General features: G+C 36.3%; 1 protein-coding gene across 2 annotated transcripts in view; it reads left to right on the forward strand.

Moving 5' to 3' along the window:
• Positions 1-1,345: 1,345 nt before the first annotated feature.
• The window catches only part of LOC101788187 (zinc finger protein OZF-like), a 38,718-nt gene continuing 24,007 nt past the window's right edge, over positions 1,346-16,056 (forward strand). Inside the window, exon 1 of one of the 2 annotated variants that reach the window (XM_023563670.2) lies at positions 1,346-1,512. In XM_023563670.2, coding sequence (XP_023419438.1) covers positions 1,510-1,512 — 3 coding nt within the window. In that variant the 5' untranslated portion in view covers positions 1,346-1,509. The remainder of the gene's footprint in view (positions 1,513-16,056) is intronic. The other variant, XM_063253922.1, reaches the window with a different exon arrangement.

Consider the following 16,056-nt stretch of genomic DNA (forward strand, 5'->3'; position numbering starts at 1 on the left):
TATCCCACACTTGATACCAGGAAGTGATCTACTGGATCTAATGCAATACTCTGTTTCAGCAATCCTTGGGACCTCATGCTTCTATAGGTTTATCTTCAAAATTTATGTATGATTTATGACACTGGATATGCTATGAAGTTTTTATGAAGCACTTGGACTCTGATTTTCCTTCATCTTTACTTTTTCCAAAAACCTGTTTTGTGTAGTTTCTTCATTCACTCTGTAATGGAATTTTCTTGGTGCAGATATTATAATTAGCTCAATGAAAATAAGCAGATTGAGACAGACCTGGTGAAAATCTGGGAAGTAAATTTTATAGTCTCTTTCCTGACAGCAGCCTCTACCCCTGCCAGTTTGTCCTGGTTTGACCTGGGCAAGTAATCTTTTCTTTTTGTAACCCACCCAAAAAACAAGGCCCCATGATGAAAAATGGGGCAAGCCCCCCGAGATGATAAATGGGGCAAGATGTCTTTTTAAAAGAACAGCTTTTATTTTAGCTGGCCCAGTGACACAGTGCAGATGGAATTTGCAAAGCTGTGCAACTGAGTTAGAATTTTGACTGATTTTTATAGTTCATTTATGATTAGCTCATTGATCATTAAGTACATAGTGATGAAAAACAGAAACAAGGTGAGCCTTTGTTCCCCTTTGCTGAGGTCAGAGACATTTCACAGTGGGTGGTTAGCCAATTTATAGCCCTTGGTCTGCCAATTTCAGGAACATTTGTCTCTCATAAATGGAACAATGGCTGACACAACCTCATTTGTCTCTTACAAGGGAGAACAAAGGTTGACATAGCACACAGGTCACTTGGGGGCAATGCATACAGAACAGCATAACAACGTGGTCAGTTAATCTATAACTATGTGGTTGGTGCTTGGTTACTAGGGTAACCAGCTCAGTAAAGAATGACAATACTGCTAATAACTATCCTTTTAACTATTTTTGCTAATTATCTTTTAATCAATTATTTTAATTTTTCAGCATCTTAGTATAACATTTCTGTCTTCAAGGGATTGTTTTTGCCAGAGGACATTCACTGGAAACATTTACGACCCATCTTGGAAAGTGCAATGAGCCCTTAAGCAAACACAGAACAGCTTCAAAAACGTAAGTAAAACTCTTAAAGGGAAGTATTAATCGTGGCTGCTGAGGGTGACATCACATGAGAAAGACAGATCCAAAAGCCAATCATTGATAATGTTGCGTCCGGTTGCACACCCAATTAGGAAGATTAAGGGAGGAGGGCTCTTCCGGTCCTGGTACAGAAATGCTGGCTGCATACCCAATCAGAAGGGCCAAGGGAGGAGGGCTCTTCCCAGTCCTGGTGAGGAAGTGCTGGCTGCACACCCAATCAGGAGGGCCAAGGGAGGAGGGCTCTTTCCATTCCAGGTGCAGAAGTGCTTACTATGAGTTTGGTGCTGAGAGCCTGGGAGCTGAGAACACATCTATTTTCTTGGACTTCTTATTGAGTGCTGCAAAGATCCTCGGACACCCTCAAGCATCACAATGGTAATATGATGGCATTTGAGCTGGGAAAGGGTTGGAATTGTGTGGATTTTGGAAGGAGGTAAGCAGAAACACTGTAAGCTTAGAAAGCCTTTTGGGCAGCACCAGGCACTGCTGTGTTTGAGGAGTTCAGTGATTTGGGGGTAAATCTGAGTTCTCAGTGAGAAAAAACATCTGAATTCCTTTTGTGAGATCTCTGCTCACAATGATGTTACCACATAAACAGAACTCTCAGTCTCAGCATACTGAGTGTGGAGTTCTGGATCCAAAATACAAAATGAGAAGAGCTCCTTGACTTCCGGAATGCTTCCCTCCTGGGTAGTCAGATGGCAGCTACACTAGGCTCTGTGGGTTTAAAATAGATCTCCAGCTATCTATCTATCTTTCTTTCTTTTCTTTTGTTCTTTCTTTTCTGTTTTATTTTATATTGTTTGCATACAGAGCATATCTACATAGTCAGGCCTGCCTTTGAGCTCTGGGTCATGCTCCTCCATCAGCCTCCAGTGTGAAGAGATTATAGTCCTAAGTCCCTGCACCCGGAAAAAATAACTACTTTGAGCCCAGGCTCTCTAACCCATTTCTTCCTCTTGTGTGGTCTAAGGTAAACAGGGTTTAGAGATCAACTGGCTATTTATATTTAAATATGTTATCTCAGGAATTTAGTAATTAGCAGCTGCAAGTCAGCATAGTAGAATGGAATCTGCATTTTACTGTGGGGGAGAAAATCACTGCTGGTTCAAAGCCCTAGGTCTTCATCTATTCTCCCTTTAATTCTTATCAAAGCCACTAAGTTTGTAATTTTATCTCATGCCCTTTCTTTAGTGCCTAATTTATAAGCTAAGTAAATCAACAATGTTTTACAGTTGAATTACTGAAGCAAGGCTTTTCATAGAGTTTAGAATGCTGTGAAGCATTTGGGGGATGGTGATGCATTAGCATGTTTAGACTTTGCCAGCACTTTGATTGTTAAACTTGATATAGGGAATGAAACTTTCAAACTACTGTATGTCCAGTACAAGTTAATGCTCTCTGAATTTTAAAAATGAATATGTGAACAAAGAAGGTTAAAGGCAGATGTATTTATTGAGAGAAAGAAAGCTTGTGTCTTGACAGAGAGACAGAATGGGTCTCAACTGGGTTGCCAAAAACTGTATTTTCTAGGAATTTTTATAGAGTAAAACAATGAGGTGAGGCCAGTCTAAGGAGGGAAAAAAAAAACTCAAGGCAGGCTGGCATGAGTTGGAAGAGAGCTATGGTCAACCAATAAGATTAATTGTTCAGATAAAATTGACTTAAGTCTGGGACAAATTGGAAAGCCAGTCAGGCAGAGAGCAAGCATTATTTATGGATCAGTATAGTTCTTCCTGTAGGGGCTTGGAAAGGTGACTCCAGTCTTCTCAAGGTGATCCATGTGTAATCCCTAAGGATTATACCTTAGGGTATGGTTGCATTTCTTTTGAGATCTACCCCACCTCAAGAGGTGTGTTACTCTTCCAAAGTCACCAGACATCAGGTCCTCTGTTCCAGCTAATTGGTGTGCCTAGCCCTGTCTGACTGCCTGTAATAATCCTAACTAGCTCAGCTGTCTGTAACATGTTGACAGACATGTGCTATCTTGTTAGTTACAGTGCTGTGCTTCTGCTTTGGTGGAGAGCACTGGGTCTCCTTCTGTAGTCCACACTGTCTTAAACTCTCAGGGTCTCATGCATCATCCCCTGTAGTTCTAGGGTTTCCAGAATGCACTACCATGCCTGGATCAGTGTTTTCATTTTTATTTCACTAAGTTTCATGAAGGTTTCAGTGTTGGGGTAAAGTAAACAATACTGAATCTTGGTGGTTCAAAAGTATAATACTATCCCCTTGGGAGAGTTAGGAGTGTTTAAAACAAGGACCACCCTGGATAACTGAGCAAGAGCTTTTTCAACATGAGATACACATTTAGGGTTTATGTCTACACCAAATTATCTTTTCTAAAATATGTGTGACCCTTAGATAATGAAGAGAAAATGTTTGCAATTTAAACTTATATTGAATTTTTAAGTTGACACATAGTCTCTACTAGTAGTGATGCATGGCACAATGCAAAATTTATGTGCTCATGTCTGGGGATGCAGAGATGAGTGTCTGGTCTCAGCAGAATGTCACCATGGATGAACAATCAGTGACTCACAGTTTCCTGCATTCTGAAAGGTATATGTGATGTTTGGTTTTTGTATTATAAATTTGTCTTCCTGTTAGATCTGAAACACAGATCAAGGCATTTTTGTTCAGCAGGTTGAAAATATTTGATGCTTAGCAATGGTGTTTGCAATAGCAGGTGTGTTTTTGAGCATATTCAATGCATTTTGTTGTCAGTTACTTTTAGGTTGATCAATTTATTTTCCTTTTGAAACTGAATTACCACTTTTGTATCATTTCTTCTAGTGTTCATATTTTCTCCTGTAGAGTATAAGAATTACCCAGTTGTTTACAGTTTAGAGAGCTGTATGCACCTGTTTCTCCTGAGCAACTCTATCAGGAGATAAGTGAAATCCTGTTTGGGAATGTGAATGGTACTGTGGGCATTTTGTGTCTTCATTTCCCAGTATTTTATTATTATTATTTTACTGATGTGGTCAGTCTGGGCATAGTGCTTGACAAGAAAATAAAATGGAAATTTTGAATTGGCAGAAACTTGAGCTGAGTGGTTAGGCAGTAGGGTTAGGGTTAGACATAGCAGGTGTTTCAGTAATATATTTTTTAACATTATCTGTGTAATGTTATAACCTAAGCCTCCCTAACTATCCTAAGGTCTGTTCTAAGGTATAAGCCCACCTGCTGCTTCCCCTCCCCTTCTCCCTTCAAATCTAACTAGGTTAAGTTTTAACTTCCTAAAGGCCATAAAACAAAGGCCTGAGGTAATAGCTCCTGACAACCCTGGTCTTCCCTACCCAAAAAGACCCGGTAGCCCGTCACAAGTTGTGTTAATTACATTAGATTATATTAGATTGTGCATTCTTCACTAAAATAGCTTCGTTTATATTGTAACAATAACTGTAACTTGGCCTTACTGTAAATGTGTGTTTTCCTTTCCCTCTGGGCAAAGGATTGATATGTTAATCAGTGCTCTCCTCTGTAAAGAATTGTAAAATCTTACCTAATTGATATGTTAACCATTGTTGCCCTCTACAAATAGAACAGTTGTGGTGCTAAAGTAAGATGAGTAAGGTTGTTAATTGCTGTTAGACCTCTCTATTCTTTGTTAAGAAAACCAAAATTTCTTCTTATCTAAACTTGCTAGTATGCAAAGAAACTTGCCATTGCCATTTCTGCTTTGTAGTGCGTCACACCCCCATCCCCCTCCTTACATTGTGTGACTAGCAGATGTTTGTGGATTTACAAGATAAAAAGTCCTGACTTTAGCTGTGAGGTGTGCAGTCTCCAAATTGGCTCCCGGAGACTTGTCACCAGGCCTGGATTTTACCTAATAAAGCCTTTGCTTCCCAAATTTCTTGCTTTCTTGGATTTTATACCGGGGTCCGAGTTATCACATGTAACACAGCTTTAGTTTTGTAATTTCACTGGGGGATGTGACTCAGCCTCAGAAGGATTCAACCTTTCAGCAGTTTCACTTTTTTAAAGGGTGATGCTCTTCTAAGTGGCTTAGGACATATTAGAGTACTGACTACATGTGTAGTTGTGCGAGCATACAGAAAGATTTCAAAAAGTTAAAAAGAGAATGAAAGTCATCGGAGTAGAGCAGTTGGGGCCTACACTCAAGTAGAATGGTAAGGAGACATTGCACAGAAAAAAATGGAAAATTCATATTGGTACTTTGTGTTTAATTTTCCATTTCAAAAATAAGATTTGGGCATATTTGATTTTTCATGATACAAATTGTTTCTTTAAATCCATGAGTGTGATGTAGAATGACAAGCTGCAGAATTTTGAAAGTTTGTGTCTCATGTACAGATAATTATGTGAATCTTTTCATTCTCAGAAAGTGATTGTGGTTGCTATAGAGCTTTTTTGCTAAAACGTTTCCTTTTTCTCCAGCAAAGATTTAAGAGAACCAGAAAATAATTACTATATATGAAGAATATCTGTGAAGGGAATTCTTAGCCAATTAAAGATTATTGTTTTGTGATGATTACTTGTAGCATGTCTCATGATGAGTATGAATCTCCCAGTCCTTTTTTAAAGCTCCACACTTTGTAGATAACTGGTTTATAGCACATGGCAAATAATTCAATTTTTATGTGCTTGACAAAAATCAAGACCAGCTGGGTCGAATAATAAGGGGAAAACAAGACTCTTATTTTTCTGTGCATGAGCACAGATGTTTGCTATTGCTTTAGGATATTGGCCTTGGGCTTGCTAATGCAGTAAGAATCAAATCATCAATGTTCCAGTGGACGTTCTTCAGCAGATACAGAGCATAAGAGGCAGGAGCCATGCACCAGTTGTAATCTCATAGGTCATGCTTCCTTCCCACATGAATCCACATCCAGACATGTTTTTCCTACAACCTAGATGTTATCAGACTGACAAAATGTGACAGTAGAATTCTAAGCATCAAAGGTGTCAAGTTGATTACTTTACTTGGGAAAGATTAGAAAGCCACAGTAGATTAACTTTTACCCCTTGAGAAGGAAAGGTATATTATGGAAAATTTACTATGCTGAGTCCTTGCCTCCTCACTGGGAAGGGGTTGAAGGTGGGACTGCATGCAGCTTTCATTCTGCCCCCCTGCTAGGATTAGTTTTCATGAATCTGGATTCCCTTGTGATAAAGTATAAAGTCAGGTGATATTGTTGGATATTATCACAGTCATAGAAAGTGCCAGAGACATGGGACTATGCTAAATTAAATGAGAATTTAAATACGAGTTCTGAAAGAGATAAACTGTATCCTCCACAATGAGCTTCACTGTCATGATGGTGCCTTCCAAAATTGACAAACACAGGCTCCCAATTCTAAAGCCATTTTAGGTTGTTTAAAAATGTCATAACGCTGTTTATAAAAGTTTAACAAATATAAAACTTAAAATACATGTTAACACTGGGTATGATGAAAATAATTGTTAACACCCTTGCAGGCATGTGTAAACTACTGTCTTATATCTACAGTCATGTGGTAAATGAATAAAGTGCTGAATACCTTTGCTTCTATATATTATAGTGCTAAAAGTTGGATGTTATGATAGGAATTTAAATAACAGAAGGGGAAATAATGCTGTACAGGACAACTTGCTGAGGGGCTTCGTGGGAAACCCACAAATTTATCACTTTGAAGTAGGGAATTAACATGTACATGGCAATTTTTTTTAAACTGGGAATCAAACTTACAGTCTCACATTGAGAGGTGGGCACTGTGCTTTTGAGCTATATCCCTGGCCTTGTAAAATAATTGTTTTTCTTGTGTGCAGAGAGAGAAGCACCATTGGTTCAGTAATTATTATAATTCATTGTTAGTTACTGGACATTGCTGAAAAGGACATGCTAAGTGACATACTTTGTGTTTTTATAGTTGTCTCATATGTGGTTTTCACATTTTTTAAATTATGTCAATGTGAATTACATGTGATATAATGCTCATAATTTCAATCTACTTGTTTAAATGTGACACATATTTAGATGGCACATATCTGTATTTCAATCCAGAGATGTTGTCTGTGCTACATTTTCTTATAAATTCTATTAAATATTTGTTGGAACTTTAGCTTTTCACCATATACACTGTTATTTGAAAGTGAATACATTTGTATTCCTTGCAACTCTGCTAGTTTTGTTTTGTTTTTGGTGTCTTTCTGTTTCCACTGAATGTAGAATGTTTTTCCTTTGGATATTAATGTATTTAGTTATATTAATTATTGAATAATGCCTCTGGTACTTTTAAGAGTTTCTTCTCTCTTGTTCTTTAGAATGTGCACAAATATAGAGCAGTGAAATATCCTGTTTTGTTTGGGGTGATTTAACATTTTTGTATTGCAGCAGCTTTCTCTAATTCTTGCTGGGAACTCAGCTCCTGGTGGCCCAGGAATGGGCCACTTTTGTGCTCTGCTGGCCCTAATCTCAGACTTCCCAATGACTGTGATGCAGAGTAATGCTGTGAACTCAGGTCTCAGTCTCACTGATGAGCTTCCCTCTCCCCTGTGTTCTCTAATGTTCTGAAATTGAAGTCTTTGTTCTTTTCCAGTACCTAACATTCATTGTTTTTAATAGATTTTGAGTCACCAATTTTGAATAACTAATATAATTCAAAATGTACATTGCTTGTCATGGATTGTGAAATCCTTAATTATTTAAGTTCTTTTTTTGAAAAATGTCATTTAAAATTTATGACTTGATCACCCCTTCTCAGAGTATTCTTAAATTTCTCCTGCTTTTCATTTCTAATTTCATCCACTGTTGTGTAAGAAGAGCCTTCTTTGCATGACTTCCACTCCAATGACTACTGTGCATTTTGTATTGTTGCGCTGAACCTGGGCCACTGGTGTGAATACTTCTTGGCTTGTTGTGAGGACAGTGTGCTATGTATTTCTGTGATAAAACATTTGATAGAATCCATCTGATACGTTTCTTTGAGTTATCTTGTTGATTTTATGTGTAAATTTAAAGACTGCTCTGCCTTCTTGAGCTGTCAGTCACTGATGGAGTTCTTTTGAATTCTTAAATATATACTTGTAAATGACTGATTTTTCTCTTCCTATCCTGTTTCTGTTTATGTAGTTTGTTGCTCTGTATGATGGGATATGTATTAAGCAATGCTATTTGTGTTTAAAGAGCTGCTGATTATACATGTGGAATATAGTCAGGCTAATGTAGCTTCAGTAGATTTTGTTGAATCAGTGCCACCCAGGTATGACTTTCTGCATAACTTTCCATTGAATCTATTCTCATCAGTGTCTACCTAATTGCCACTGCTCTCTAGGTGGTGAGAGTATTTGCCCATTGCTAGGTTTCTAGCTATTATTGAGCTCCCACAGCTATGTTTCAGTCCCTTTTAATCTGAGCTGTACTCCTGAGGAATGTGACCTGCTCTTCTGATAGGCTGAGCTCTTCTCCTTTTGGTGAACATAGCATTGCATGACTGTTAGCTGTGGATTTGTTGCACTGGTGTTTGCAACTGTAATTTGCTTATTACTACCTACTATGGAAACTGTCTCAACATTTCATGTCCGAAGACAGATAAACAGATAGGAAGCTGTAAGTACCTGTATTGGAATTTATTGTTTTAATCATGTAAAGAAAATCTTACTCTCAAAAGTTGTTTAGATTTAATGATAACGTTGAAACTGTCTCACATGTATTCAGAAAGTTTCACCGTTGTGTCTTAAGCAAGGAATGAAGGTAACCAGGGGATAAAATTCCTTCAGCTCAGATGGTATTATTACACGATTGATGACAAGTCTGCTTTCAAAATTGTCCAAAGGTTACTACGTGTGCTTTTTCAGAGACTGTTCTTTTAGCTTATTCCCTTTAAGATTTCAGGAATTACATTAGAAATTGCACAGAGAAGTATTTTGAGAGGTTTTGTGGTGTTTCTCAATCTACTCATTTCTCACGTTCTTCACGAGATATGAATCAAGGCCAAACTACTTTCTCAAATAGTCTCTTGGTTACAGTTTTTGACTCTTTAATTTCACTTCAAAAGAATCACATGTATTCCCAGCAATCATAGCATACAGTATTTTCTAGACATTAGAAAGAAGTCACGTGTCTGGATTTTCATAAACTCCATAGTAAAGGAGTTTGTGGAATGTAGGAGCTGAGTGTTGATTTAATAAACATGATTATTTTCTTATTCCACAATTCAACATTTTTGGTGCTTTTCACAAATGTGATTTAGACTTTTTTTTTGTATTCAGTGGTTATCCTGAGTCAAATAAGATTTTGCTTATTTTTAGGTTTCTGCTCATTGACCTTAACTCTTTATGTAAAGTCTGTGTGTTGTGTCCCATATAAATGTTTTTTGTTTCAGTTCAATCTTTTTTTATTTAAAGAGAAAAAAGAAAGGAAATTAAAAAAACAAAGCAGTAAAAGGGTAGAAGTAATACAGAATTTCAAGAAAAAAATATACAGTAAGAAATCACTAGTTAATAGGTTACATATTGTCCTCTTAGAAACAGTTGTCCAAATTATAAAATTAAAGCACATAAAATGGACATTCATACAGTGAGATTGCAGACAGTTCCATTCAGTGATCCAACAAAAGCTCAGTAATATCGTTTTCCATCCTACACACTCAAACATACATGCAATTATATCCCTTAGAAAACCTTCCTTTCATCTCTTTTTTTTATAATAACAATTACACTTTTTGGGTTTTATTACTCCCACAGTTCTTATTACTTCTTTTGAAGAGAATAAAACCAAACATGACTAAACAAAACAGAGTCAGTTAGAACAGAAGGATGGGCATTGTACATGATGCAAAAATAGAATACCAGGTGATCAAAAAAGGTTACCATTGTGCCTCTTGCTATTTTTAAAAAGCATTGCCTATATCATCAGGTATATTACAATTGATTAAAACAGTACAGAACAAGACCAATAAAACCTACACTGGAGACCTTACAGGACTTCACAAGAAGATAATAGTAAAACCATAATGGGCATCATAGTAAATCTTATTGCCTTCAGAGTGGTTGCCTATACCCTCATACTTGATACTATCAAACAAAATAGAATATAGTAAAATCAGACAGAACAGGATGGGGAGAGGAATACTTGGGTTCAAATCAGGTTAATAGCAAAGCAAAATGTTACTATAATATATCCTGCTATTTTTTAATTTAGTTTTCCCTTAATTGAAAAGAAAAAATAGATTAATTAGAAAAAGGAGGGGGAGATTGAGATAAAAGAGGACATTGTAACAGAACAACACAGGTCAGAACCGAACAATTTAAGCATCATTGTGTTTCACCACCAGATAATCTAACATAACAATAATCACCATAGTGCCTCTTTCCTTGAATTATTTGAGTATAACTTCGTACACTATAACATCAAGCATATCAAGACAGTGTGAAGCCATTCAAGAGAATGAAAGAATTACAGGATATTCAGAACCAGCTAACAAAAAATGAATAACGGTTTCTATATTATCTCTTTGCCTATAAAAAATTTTGTTTATGCTATCGCATATAGTAAAATATAGTAACATACAACATGTTAAACCCAGTGGAAACAGATGTACAACAGCTTGATGGGACTTCAAAACAAAATGATATTCAATCAGCACTAGCTTTTATGACCTGTTGTTTTCTTCAAAATAGCTATTCATACTTTCACAGATACTAAAATCGAACAAGCCAGGTTAAAACCATTGCAATTAATAAGTGAAAACATTATATGGCTTCAAACAAATATGATTGGGAATCATGATTACCACGTACTTTTATGTATTCTTATCACTTGTTACAATAGGTAAACTATTCGGTATTTATACATGTGAGTTTGATTTATTTCACTTACGAGTATGGTCTCAAGGTGTGTCCATTTATTTATAAATATCTCAATGTGATCTAGTCTTCTTTATAGCTGAGTAGTACTCCATTGCATAAAAATCTCACAACTTTTTTTATCCATTCTTCAGTTGATGGACACTTAGGTTGTGTCCAAGATCTGGCTGTTACAAATTGTGCTGCTATAAACATAGGTGCACATATATCACTGTGGTATGATGCTTTCAGTTCTTCTGGGAATATGTCTAGAAGTGGAATAACTGGGTCAAATGGGGCTTTCAGTCCCAGCTTTCTGAGAAATCTCTAGACTGACCTCCTCAATGGTTGCACTAGTCTACACTCCCACCAACCATGCAGGAGAGTTCCTTTTTCCCCACAGCCTCTCCAGCATTTGTTGTTGGTGGTTTTCTCGATCTTGGCCATTATTTCAAGAGTGAGATGAAATCTCAGTGTGGTTTTAACTTGCATTTCTCTAATGACTAATGATGATGAATGTTTTTTCATATATTTGCCGTTTGTATTTCTTCATCTGAAAATTGTTTATTCATCTCAGATGCCCATTTTTGGATTGGGTCTATGAATTTTGGGGGTCAGATTTTTTAAAATTCTTTATATGTTTTAGACAGAAGTCCTTTGTCTCAGGGGCAGTTCACTAAGATTTTTTCCCAGTTTGTGGGGTTTCTTCTCACCACAGTGGAGACTTCTTTTGACATGTAGAAACTTTTTTAATAAGAGCTGATCGCAATTATTGACTCTGGGCAGTATTCCCCATGCAGTTTGAGTCCTGTTCATGAATTTTTTACCTATCCCTATGTCTTCAAGGTTTCTACCCAATTTGTCTTCCAATAGATTTAGTGTTTCTGCTTTAATATTTAGATACTAGATCTATTTAGATTTTATTGTATTACATGGTGATAGGCATGGGTCTAGTTTTTGTTTTCGGCATATAGAGAGCCAGTTTTTCCAACAATATTTATTAAAGAGACTGTTGTTCTTCTAGTGAAAATGTTTGGCCACTTTATCAAAGATAAGGTGGTTGAGTGTGTTTGTAGTTCTTCTAGTGAAAATGTTTGGCCACTTTATCAAAGATAAGGTGGTTGAGTGTGTTTGTAATTGTGGTTGTATCTTCTAATCTATTCTATTGGTCTTCGGCTCTGTTTTGGTTCCTGTACCATGTTGATTTTACTACAGTTGCTTTGTGGTATAACTTCAAGTCAGAGATTGTGATGCCTCCAGCCTTGTCTTTGCTGCTTAGAACTGTCCTTGCTGTTCTAGATCTCTTCCCACTCCAGATGAATTTTCGGAGTGATTTCTCGAGTTCTATGAGTTATGTTGATGGTATTTTTATCGGGATTGCATTGAATCTGTATACAAGTTTTGGTAGAATGGTATTCGTCCTATCCATGAGCAAGTGATGTCTTTCCATTTTCTAAGATCATCTTCAATTTCATTTTTCAGTGTATTATAATTTTCCCTGTATAGGTCTTTCACGTCTTTCATGAGAGTAATTCCTAATTATTTCATTTTTTGGTTGCTAGTGTGAAGGGTGTGGCTTCTTTTATTTCTCTCTCTGTGACTTTGTTGTTAGTGTATAGGAATGCTATTGATTTTTGAGTATTGATTTTATATCCAGCTACATTACTGGATTTATTTTTTATATATAGGAGTTTTTCAATGGAGATTTGGGGATCTTCTATATAGAGTATTATGTCATCTGCAAATAGTGATAATTTAACTTCTTCTTTTCCTATCTTGACACCTTTTATTTCTCTCTCTTGTCTAATTGCTCTGGCTAGTATTTCCAGTACTGTATTAAATAGGACAGGGATAACGGACATCCTTGTCTTGTGCCTGATTTTAAAGTAAAGGCTTTCAATTTTTGGCCATTTAGTATGATATTGTCTGTTGGTTTATCATAAATGGCCTTTATTATATTGAGGTAAAGACCATCTATTCCAATTTTCTGCAAGGTTCTTATCATAAGTGAATGTTGGACTTATCAAAAGCTTTTTCTGCATCTATAGAAATGATCATGTAGTTCTTACTTTTGGCTCTATTGATATCATGTATTACATTTATAAATTTATGTATATTGAACCATCCCTGCATGCCTGGTATGAATCCCACTTGGTCATAGTGTATGATCTTCTTGATGATTTGTACATCCTATTTCCCAATATTTTATTGAGGATTTTTGCATGTGTGTTCATTAGGGAGATTGGTCTGTAATTCTGTTTTTCAGTTGGGTCCTTCTCAGGTTGTGGTACTAGAGAAATATTTGCTTCTAAGAACAATTTAGGAAGGATTGCTTCCCTTTCAATTTCACTGAAGAATTAGAGGAGTGTTGGCATTAGGTCTTCTTTGTATTTCTTGTAGAATTCTGCAGTGAATCCGTCTGGGCCTGGGCTCTTCTTTGTAGGTAAAGATTTAATTACGTTTTCAATTTCATTAATAGAAATTTGGTTATTTAGCAGATTTACTTCTTCATGGCCTATCTTTGGTACTTCGTATACTTCTAGGAATTTGTCTATTTCCTCTGTGTCAAATCTTTGAGAGTAGAGGTTTTCATAATAGGTGTTGATGATTTTCTGTATTTCTATAGGTTCTGTAGCAATTTCACCTCTTTCATTCCTTATTGCATGAAATTTGAGCTTTTTCTTCCCTTTTTAAAATAAGGTTGGCTAGGGGATTGTCGATTTCATTTTTTCTTTCAAAGAACCAACTCTGATTCATTGATTTTTTTTTTTTTATTTTTTAAGTCTCTATTGCATTGATTTCTGCTCTGATTTTTATAATTTCCTCCCTTCTTTTGGCTTTGGGCTTGACTTGTTCTTCTTTTTCTAGATGTTTGAGGTGTAACTTCAGGTTATTTATTTGTATTCATTCTGTTTTCCTGATGTGGGAACTCAGTGCAATAAATTTTCCTCTGAGGACAGATTTCATTGCATCCTACAGATTCTTGTTTGTAGGCATTGTTTAATTTCTTCTTTAATTTCCTCTGTGACCACTGATTGCTCAGGAGCATGGTGTTCAGTTTCCATGTGTTTGTGGGAATTTTGCAGTATCTTTTATCATTAATTTCTAATTTCATAGTGCTATTGTCTGATAGCATGCAAGGAATAATTTAAACCTTTTGCATTTATTTAAATATGTGTGTAAATTTATATATCTCTATTTTAGAGAATGACCCATGTACTGCTGAGAAGAATGTGTATTCTGTTGTTGTTGGGTGGAATGCTCTGTATATGTCTATAAAGTCCATTTGTTCACAGGTGCGATTCAGTTCTTTTATTTCTTTGCTGATTTTCTGTCTGCTTTATCTGTCCATTGGTGTCAATTGTGTGTTAAGATCTCCTGTTAGAATTGTATTACTGCTCATTTGGTTTTTCATTTCTGTTAGTACTTGTTTTATATAACTGGGTTCTCTGGAATTTAGTGCATATATATTTAAGATAGTTATCTCTTCCTCTTGGAGTTTTCACCTAACCAGTATGTACTGACGTTCTTTATTCCTTCTGATCATTATTGTCTTGAAGTTCACATTGTCTGCAAACAGAATAGCTACCCTTGATTTTTTGGGGGTTCCTGTTGCATGAAGTAATTGTTTTCCATCCTTTAACTTTTAGTCTGTGAGTATCCTTTTGGGCTAGATGGATTTTTTGTAGAGAGCTTATGGTTGAATTTTGTTTCTTGATCCATTCTGCCAATCTGTTTCTTTTATTTGGTGCATTGAGACCATTTATTTTGATGGTTATGACTGTTATATATTGGTTTATTGTTGACATGTTATCTTTCTGCTGTTGCATCTTTATCTTTCTTTTCTTTTTAATTGTCTGCTTTGTTTAGTGTTTTTTTTTCTAAGTGTATCTAAACTGTCTTTCAGTATTCTTCACAGGCTGGCTTGGTGATTATTTAGTTTTTCATCTCTTCTTTGTCATGGAAGTATTTTATTTCTCCATCCATTTTGAAGGGCAGTTTTGCAGGGTACATCAATCTAGGATGGAAATCATTTTCATTTAGGATCTGAAATACTTCACTCCATGCTCTTCTTGACTTTATTGTTTGTGCTTAGAAGTCTGCTGTGATTCTGATAGGTTTTCCTTTATAGGTGATCTGTCTTTTCTCTCTGATGGTTTTTAATATTCTTTTCTTTAGCTCGATTTCTGGGATGGCCATTATTATATGTCCTGGTGTAGTTTTATTTTGGTAATGGCTATTTGGAGTTCTATATGCTTCATTGGTCTTGATATCTGTTTCCAGTCTCATGTTTGGGAAATTTTCAGCTATTACTTCTCTAAATATCCTCTTGACATCCTTATGTTGTCCCCTTCTTTTTCATTTATCCCTATCAACCTCATGTTGTTCCGCTTTGCATCATCTTGCAGGTGTTGAATTTTTATTTCCTGATTTCTTTTTATTTTTAAAAGATTTTTCCTGTTCACTGGCTGCAATCTTGTCTTTGAGGTCTGAAATTCTATCTTCACATTCATTCAGGTGGTTTTTACAACTTTCAGTGGAGGTTTTGATTTCCTGTATATCACTTTGCATCTGCTTTATATATTCAGTTTGTTTCTTATATTGTTCATCCAGGGATTCTATCTTTTTGTTTAGTTCCTCTAATTTTTTAACTGTGTCTTCTTTAGATAAGTTCAGCTTCTCCTTTATTTCTTTTATCATTTCTTCTTTTACCTGAGAGATTATTTCTAGTTTGAATTCCTTAAAGGCTTCCCAGAGTTGCTTTTTTACTTCACTTACTATTATTTCAGGTATTTCAGGTCTGTGGCATGTATTTTCTTCTATGCACATGGCGCCTAGGATTTCTTGGGATGGGCTGGATTTTTGAGATTGCATTTTCATCTTTTGTTTTGTCATTTTCCTATATTTTTGAGCTTCAAGTGTTGTTCCAAGTGAAGCAGAGAGGTCTGCCAGGCTAGGACAGGGTTCTGTGGCTCAGTGGGACTCACTGTTCCTTGCAGGATGTGGCAGCCTGGCCCCCAGGCAAGGGAGAGTGTTGCATCAGGCTGGGATGGGGTTCTGCACCTCTGCCAAACTCACTGGTCCTGGCAGGAAGCTGTGGCCTGGCCCCCAGGTGAGGGAGA

The sequence above is a fragment of the Cavia porcellus genome, unplaced genomic scaffold, assembly GCF_034190915.1.
Source record: "Cavia porcellus strain 051 isolate PalLab524CR breed Dunkin Hartley unplaced genomic scaffold, mCavPor4.1 scaffold_7, whole genome shotgun sequence".
NCBI lineage: Eukaryota > Metazoa > Chordata > Mammalia > Rodentia > Caviidae > Cavia > Cavia porcellus.